General features: G+C 29.4%; 1 protein-coding gene across 1 annotated transcript; it reads left to right on the forward strand.

The window, feature by feature from the left end:
• Positions 1-3701: 3701 nt before the first annotated feature.
• On the forward strand, positions 3702-6014 carry LOC111894326 (polygalacturonase 1 beta-like protein 3). Its single transcript, XM_023890405.3, has 2 exons — positions 3702-3857; positions 3980-6014. The coding sequence occupies exons 1-2, from the start codon at positions 3801-3803 to the stop codon at positions 5810-5812; spliced, it is 1890 nt and encodes a 629-aa protein (XP_023746173.1). The 5' UTR covers positions 3702-3800; the 3' UTR covers positions 5813-6014.
• The last annotated feature ends 3039 nt before the right edge of the window (positions 6015-9053 follow it).

A 9053-nucleotide genomic window follows, 5' to 3' on the forward strand; every position in this document is an offset into this window, starting at 1 on the left:
ATTAATTGTATTAATTACTATTTACTATTAATATATAACCTTCCTAGAATTATGGTAAGTAAGTTGTGATGGCCTATAATTATGTTTTCATGTAGCCTAACAACGGCCAAACCTTTCTACCATTCTCCACCCTTTTCACCGCCATTTGTTTCTTTAGTCACGTGTGACGATTAGTGCATCCAATCAGAAGGTTTGACTCATCTAAAAAATGGAGGCATTTAGCGAACGAAAGGGAAGATCGAGTATTGGGGAAAACATTGTTCTTCGAAGAGTGAAACCGAAGTGAAACGAGAACAAATTTGAAATCACCACCCACATATTTGTGTGGTTGTTTCAGTTTCATCAACTATTACTAATCATGTAATCAACTAATCTCACCCTTATTGTATCCCTCTCATCATCGGTCTATTTTTTGGCATTTATGAGTTTTAAACCAATTTTATGTAATCCATGATTTTTCTTGGCGTTCACACATTTCTTGCTTCCGAGTTCTGATTTTTGTAAACAAGTTTGTATTTCACCATTTTGATAACTTTTTTATTGTATTTCAGGTATACGAAGCTCCAAACCAAAATGAGTGTTGTCATTATTGCTTCTTCTTCTTAGACAGAATGTCGAAACAGTTGGTAGGATGCTGGTGCTGCAACGAAAACATGATCTAAATGAAGTAAAAATAAAGGATTGTAACTATAATAATATTTGCATCAAGAAAAAGAAAAATGGTGTTCTTTTTGGATGTGAACCCAATCTCTTATGGGTGTTTTTGTTGTTTATTCTTAATCCATGTTGTATTGTTTGGAAATCAAACCCATATATCTTAAATTTCTTTCTTTTGTTATGTATTTTGTAAGTTTGCTTTATTTTATTTAAAATTCTTTGTTGTTCAAATTTTTTTTATTACTAATGGGGAATAATTGGCAAATTTTATACTTTCAAAATTATTTAAGGATGTCTACTTTTCGTGTTTAAGAATATTATTCTTCAAGAATAACTATAGTACTATTCTTTGAGAATGCATTGTAATGTGTTATTGTTTTGTTTTTCAATTTTGTTGTTTTTGACAACCAATTCATTATTCGTATAGAATGCATATAATGTTTTGGTCATTCAAAATAAGAAACAAACATTTCTAGTTGCATATTGATTTATTTTTCTCTTCAAAATAATAATTTAATGGTTCATATACTTTTACCAATTAGTGCATTCTTAAATGATCAACTTTCATTCTTGAAGAATTAACTTTGATTCCTAAAGAATGAATTCTAATTGTTCAAGAATGTCTTACAAGCATTACATTCTTAACTATTCTCAGGCAACTAGCATGAAGCGTTACGTAATAAAACTTATTCTTAATCATTCTAAATTTTTTTTATTTAACTACAAAATCAACTAATAATCATTATCAAAAAAATTGATATTTAATTTTTTTTAAGAATGCTTCTAACAACCAGTGACTTGAAATTTTGAGAAATCAATACGTTTAAATATTATGACCGTCTTGTAACACATTTATTTTTCAAAATGTTTATTTGAATATTTAATTGTTTTACTTTTTTTATTATTTGATTTGACTTATTTTCTTAAAATATAGTTAATTTTATTTCTCTCTTAAAAAATTACGCACTTATAATTAGTTAAGTAGAATTATATAATAAACGCTAGTCCATGTTAATAAAATGTATCCTAACATCACCTCCATTCATTCTTTTTAATCTAATGGTCAGAATTTCATCACACATTCACACAATAGTTACGATTCACATTTGATTCTAATCAATATATATATATATATATATATATATATATATATATATATATATATATATATATATACTAATAAATGAAAGTTTTTTTTGCCACGTGTCCCACTCTCATTCAATTTCCCAAATGTAATTTTGTGGTTATTTTGAATTAAAATTTTTATTCTACATGTCATTTTATGATTTTTTTTTTCTAATTTATTAATTCTACATAGTATTTAAATTCAATAATAAATGCATATTAATTTACTTAATGAGCTTTCCTTTTCATTTCAAAGTTACTAAATTAAAACTTAATTAATTTCATTTATTTATTTATCTAAATTATTAGTTTAAATTAAAAAAAAACACTTTAATTTTTATAATTTAATATTTTTCTATTTTTTTTTTAAATTCAAACTTCTCAAATGTTTAGAATTTTATATTTAGTTTTTTCTTTTCAATAAATCTATGTAATATATGGGTCTTGTACCTAGTGTGTGTGTGTATATATATATATATATATATATATATATATATATATATATATATATATATAAGTTCAATAAAGAACCATAATTATGAGTTCTTCAAAGAACCGATTTTTTTTTCAATTTCTAGAGCTTATTTTTTATCGAAAAAAAAATCTAAAAATATCTAAATTCATATATTTACATTGTGAATGTGAAAAATATTTTTCGGATTCACCGTGTGAATCCGGATTCACCTTGTGAATTTTCGAACATTCACATTGTGATTTTGACGTAAAAAAAATTCGAATTTTATATCATTCGAAAAAGGATAAAAAGTTATAATTTCTATATTTTTAGGTTTTTTTTTATAAAAAATAAGTTCTAAAAGATGAAAAAAAAGATTGGTTCCTTGGTTAATTATGGTTCTCTATTGAACCTTTTATATATATATATATATATATATATATATATATATATATATATATATATATATATATATATATATATATATATATATATATATATATATATATATATATATATATATATATATATATATATATATATATATATATATATATATATATATATATAAAAGATGATAGATCGGTTTGATAACTTTTGAGTTATACTTAAATCCTTTGTAATAATTAAAAATTGATATTAATTTCTTTAAAGGAGAGCGATTGTTTTCTATGAGTTCTATCTTCTAAATTTGTTCCAACTGTTTATGTTCGCTAAGTTCATTAAGGTTGTGTTGACATGAGTGTGAATAGATTTATATGTTGGTAAATATTGTGAGGGTTGTAGTTGGATTGTAGTCAAAATGCGGAATTCATGAGTTTTTGGCTCATGAAGTTTTGGGTCCTTGAGCCTTGTTGGGTTTGATGATTAAAAATGAACATGCATCGTTGGTGTTGTTGTACACTCGTTGGTACTTGGTAGCATAAGAATGGTATTTTAGTTGGTAATTGTTGGTGTATATATGGGGTAATTGGACAAATATATTAGGGACTCTAATACTTAAATAAGTTTCCCTATTACACTTTTGAACACTAAACTTGGTTGGAGCATAACGTATGAAATCAGGGTGAGTAAACATGTAATATCAAGTGCATATAAAAATAAGTTTATTTTCTAAATATACAAAAATATCAGCTTCCATAACAAATCTTATATTTATTACTATATATTCTAAAAATAAATAAGCATTACATTTATTTAAAACAAAAATGTAAGCAATATATATATATATATATATATATATATATATATATATATATATATATATATATATATATATATACCATAATAGTACTCTAATAATAATTAGACATACGTATTGTCAACTTATAACTTAAAATAATACAAACATACATATGCAATTTGCTTTCGAGTTCAAAATAAAGTGGTTTAGAAAAGTGTATATTCCAATATTATTTAAATTTAATATGTGAGAGGGAGTCTTATTTATTTATGGAAAAATTTTGAAAAAAAAAAAGTGAAAAAAAAGTCATTCAAAATTTTCACTATAAAGCTCTCACCTCCAACCAAAAACCAAATCCACTATCATCTTCACACTGGCAAAATGCCCAAATTCAAGAACTCCATCCCTTTCTTGATTCTCATAATCTCTTCAATCAATGTAAGTTCTTCCCCAATTCAATCCTTTCCCACATTGTACGAATCTTCATTTCCATCATCAGTTTCTGTAATTATTCAATTATCGGAACCCGCATTCTTACTTCCATGGATTGACTTTTGCAGGTTCTTGTTTTCGCCGGAAAAGCAGAAGACCCGTTTACTCCAAAGGCGTATGTAATCCGATACTGGAAGAAACAGATCTCAAATGATTTACCCAAACCCTCGTTCTTAATCGAGAAAGCTTCGCCGCTAACCGCCGTGCAGTCGGCGGCGTTTTCAAAACTTGCGGCTAACCAGCACTCTCTCTCCACCAACCTCCCATCGTTCTGCTCCGCCGCGAACTTACTGTGCTTCCCCGACGTCGGACCCAGTCTGGAGAAACATTCCGGTGATGTGAACTTTAAAGAGTACTCCGAGAAGAACTTTACTAACTACGGGTCAGGTCGTCTTGGTGGATTTGATTCCTTCAAAAATTATTCCAATGACGGCAACTCGGCTCTTGACTCGTTCCGGCGGTATTCACGTGACTCAGTGGGCCATGGCGATAAGTTTTCCACTTATGCCCGAGACACAAACGTTCCTGACCAGAGCTTCAATACCTACGGCACAAAAGCCACCGGAGGCACCGGAGACTTCACAAGTTACGCCCAAGACGTCAATGTACCCACCATGAGATTCACCTCATACTCCGACGACGTCAATGGGCGTGTCCAGACCTTCAAATCTTACTCCGAGAACGCAAACGCCGGCGATCAATCGTTCACTAGTTACGGGAAAAAGGGTAACGGCGCCGAGAATGAATTCAAATCATACGGTAATAATTCCAACGTCATCGGCTCGTCGTTTTCCAATTACGGCGAGAACGGCAACGGCGCAAACGATTCTTTCACTTCATATGGGGAAAACGGCAACGTTCCCGAGAATAACTTCAAGAGCTACGCCGACAGCGGTAACGCCGCCGTCGATTCATTCACGAGTTACAGAGATCAATCCAATGTCGGGGACGATAATTTCAAATCATACGCCAAAAGCTCCAACGCGGCGGACTTGAAGTTTTCAAATTACGGGAATTCCTTCAACGAAGGCACCGATACATTCTCCGGCTACGGCGGAGGCACCGTCACAAACCAGAAATTTGGGTTTAAAGGCTACGGTGTTAACAATACGTTCAAAGATTACGCCGATAAGAAGAGGGCTTCTTTTGCTACCTACGCGACAAAGGGTTCGGCGGCGCGTGTAGGAGCAATGAAGACGAAATCAGCCGCCAGTGGCAAACCTGTAAATAAGTGGATCGAGCCGGGTAAATTTTTCAGGGAGAGTATGTTAAAATCCGGGACGATAATGCCCATGCCGGACATTCGTGATAAGATGCCTAAAAGGTCATTTTTACCCCGGGTGATTCTTTCAAAATTACCATTTTCATCCTCCAAACTCGGCGATTTAAAGAAGATTTTTCACGCTGAGGATAACTCAAGCATGGCGGGTTTAATCTCTGAAGGATTGAGCGAGTGTGAACGGAAACCGAGTCAAGGTGAGTCAAAACGGTGTGTCGGATCGGTTGAAGACATGATTGATTTTGCCACGTCAGTGCTTGGACGGGATGTCGTCGTTCGGACAACCGACAACACAAACGGGTCGGGTAAGAAGGTAAAAATCGGGTCAATTAAAAAGATTAACGGCGGTAAAATAACGAAGTCGGTGTCTTGCCATCAGAGCTTGTTCCCTTACCTGCTATACTACTGTCACTCGGTTCCCAAGGTACGGGTCTACGAAGCGGATCTACTTGACCCGAATTCATCCTCCAAGATTAATCATGGGGTTGCCATCTGTCACATTGACACGTCAGCTTGGAGTGCGACCCATGGAGCTTTTCTTTCACTCGGGTCGGAGCCTGGGAAGATTGAAGTTTGTCATTGGATCTTTGAGAATGATATGACTTGGGCTGTTGCAGATTAAAAAACCATTTGGGTTTGGGTCAGAGTTTGGTTGGAACCGGGTCGGGTGCAAAAGTGAACCTCTTGTTCGAACCATAGGAGATTACTATTCTATTCGCTTATATCATTTTAATTTTTTTGTTTTTAATATTGTAATGACTTGTTTGTTTTCTACTGAATTAAGACGAAATGAGAACCCAAAATATGAAAATATTAAAAGAGTATGTCGATATTTTAAGCTCTGGCTTACTAAACATTTAAGAGTAATTTACGGTTTTGGTCCATTTGGTTTAGTCAAATTTGTATTTTTAAGTCAAATTTTTAAAAATTTGATAAGATTCAACCATGTGGTTTAAAAAAATTGCACTCCTCATCCCTAGTCCATTTAAAAATATTATTTTTACTCTTACTTTTATATTTTTGTTTTGCGTTTATATATATATATATATATATATATATATATATATATATATATATATATATATTAATTTTTTTTATATTCTTTTTAAATTTTATTTTATTTATATATATTTTTTATTATTTAGTTTTTATATGACATTTTTTAGAATATACTGTATAATGTTTTTTATATTTTGTTTGTGTATATTTTTTTTGAATAATTTTTTCTAGTTTTTTGAGATTTTGTTTTAATACATTTTAATTTTTTTGACGTTTTGTTTGTTTATATTTTTTAAAATATTTTTTGTAAAAACTGTAAAAAAAAGTCTTTAAATGTGAATATTATCAACATAGATTAGGTATTAAATTATTTTTTAATAAGATTAATAGATAGGATAAATGAAATTCGAAAATGAGTTTCAAGTTATATAATGGTTAATTGGAAACCATATAACTTAAAAACGAACAAAATTTTTAAAAAATAAAAAATAAACTCGAAAATATTGACACATGTGTTTAATTATAGGAATTTTGATTAGGATTTGTCTTTGAAACAAATTGTAAAGAATTTTCTAAAACTAAAAAATAATTGAACTCGAAGCCGTTGACACTCGTTTCGAATTTTGATTAGCTTGTACAATAACCCTATTAAAATGAATATTTGTATACCTAATATGTGTTAAATAGATTCACATTTAACAAACTTTTTTATATTTTATATAGTTAAACATATTTATAAAAAAAACTACAAAAAAAAACTAAAGATAAAAAAATATATTTGAACAAAACATCAAAAAAATAAATAAAAAATAAAAAACTAGAAAATTTACTCAAAAAAACGTCAAAAGAATGTAAACGAACAAAATATAAAAAACACTAAAAATATATTTGAATAAAATTAAAAAAGTATATATAAATAAATAAAATAAAATATAAGCCACAAAATATAAAAAACGTAAACAATTATATATATATATATATATATATATATATATATATATATATATATATATATATATATATATATATATATATATATATATATATATATATTAAAGAAAAACAAAAATATAAAAATAAAGGTAAAATAGTCTTTTTAAATGGACTTAGGATCTATGCAGTTATAACGGTTCAAAATCAAATGTCGGTCAAGTACCGATATTCGATATATGAGTTATCGTGGTGGGATATTGGTATTTTTATGTTATGTAGGTCCTTTTAACCTCGTGTTTTATTGGATGAATACATGGTCATTAAGTAAAACATATAGTAAATTAAAAAATGTTTGAAGCAAATGTTTATCAATCTCATAAAACCCCCATCATATATCTACATTTTAATAATAAATGAAGTGACTTAATAAAAAATTTAGCTATAAATGCTATTTCACCGCTATCTCACCGATATTTGTCAAATATCAGTCAAATAGCAGTCAAATATCGGTCAATATCGGTCACTATCGCCACTATTTGCGGTACCGCTATTTAGTACCGCTATTTTACCAACTATCGATAACCGCTATCCCACCGTTATCCCACCGCTATCCCACCGTTATTGACTGCATAGCTTAGGATGTGAAGTACAATTTTTTTAAACCATAAATCTTGTCAACTTTTCAAAGATTGTACTGAAAGAGAGAATTGACCAAATTAAAAGTACCAGAACTGTAATTTACTCAACATTTAATTTTATCGTGATTCACTAATGCTTATATTCTCATATTATTTTTGTATAATACGGTAAACAACATACACAAGGTTGCAAAAGATTACAACTGGATTTTGTCTTGACGATAGATGTTGAACTTGATAATTTATAATATTGAGTCAAAAGGCATTTAAAAGAAAATCATTTTACTTGTTTGTAAACGATTAAGATAACAATTAATTATATATAAAAAAACACGGATATAAATTCGTATAAAGGTATATGTGAGTCTATAGGTGCATGTTATCAGGAACCAGATCGGATTGGACAAAAACGAAATTGAATGTTGTACAAACTAAAAACCGAACAAAGCGTATATATTGTGCCAATTTGGATTTTGTTTGTGTTTGAGTTTTTGGTGCCAAAACCAATTGAGAACCAAATATATGTATATACAACATGGTGGTTTATAATAGACGACCAAAAAGTGACATGATTGAAACGACTGTGGATAAAAACAAAATCTAGGGTACAAGAAAACTTAATACAAAACTAAAAATACTTTTTGGTATTGGGTCGGTTGGTTCGGTGTTTACATTAGTATTTGTTCAACCTATATGTGAGTAGAGTTGTAAATAAATTGAACGTTCAGTGAGTAATTGGTGATTCGATCGTTGGAAGGTTCGTTTATATTTGTTCATCAAATATATAAACGACTATGAACAATGTTGTTTGTTCAATTAGTTAAATGTACCAACATGAACATTGGTGTTGTTCCAAGCATTTGTTTATGATCTTTGTTTGAAAGTTAATAGGTGTTTATTTTCAAATGACACATTGGTGTTGTTAGCTCATTTACGTTTGTGGTTCATATTTTCTCCTAATTTTGTTTGTTTGTTCACATATTTATGTATGGTTTTTTGTTTGAATGTTAGGAGGTGTTTATTTTTATTCATCCTTATTTATGTTCATTTAGGTTTTTGATGTTCGTTTATATCCTTTAATTTATGTTTGTTTATATTTTTTCTTTTGTATTCGTTCGTTTAGCACCTTAATGTACAAACATAAACAAAAATGAATTAAATAGATTTTTAAACGAATGAAAAATAAAATTAGTTTTTTTATGTGTTAGTATTGATCAAACCTCGTTTTGTTCATTTGGTTTATTTAAAACCTTATATATAACCATTAGTAGCACCAATCATATGATTGTCCTT

The sequence above is a fragment of the Lactuca sativa genome, chromosome 8 (assembly GCF_002870075.4).
Source record: "Lactuca sativa cultivar Salinas chromosome 8, Lsat_Salinas_v11, whole genome shotgun sequence".
NCBI classification, from domain to species: Eukaryota; Viridiplantae; Streptophyta; class Magnoliopsida; order Asterales; family Asteraceae; genus Lactuca; species Lactuca sativa.

Excerpts from the sequence above, each read along its gene's own strand:
- LOC111894326 (XM_023890405.3), top strand. The coding sequence starts at position 3,801 with ATGCCCAAATTCAAGAACTCCATCCCTTTCTTGATTCTCATAATCTCT. Across the intron at positions 3,858-3,979 it reads TCATAATCTCTTCAATCAAT|GTTCTTGTTTTCGCCGGAAA; the intron begins GTAAGTTCTTCC and ends TGACTTTTGCAG.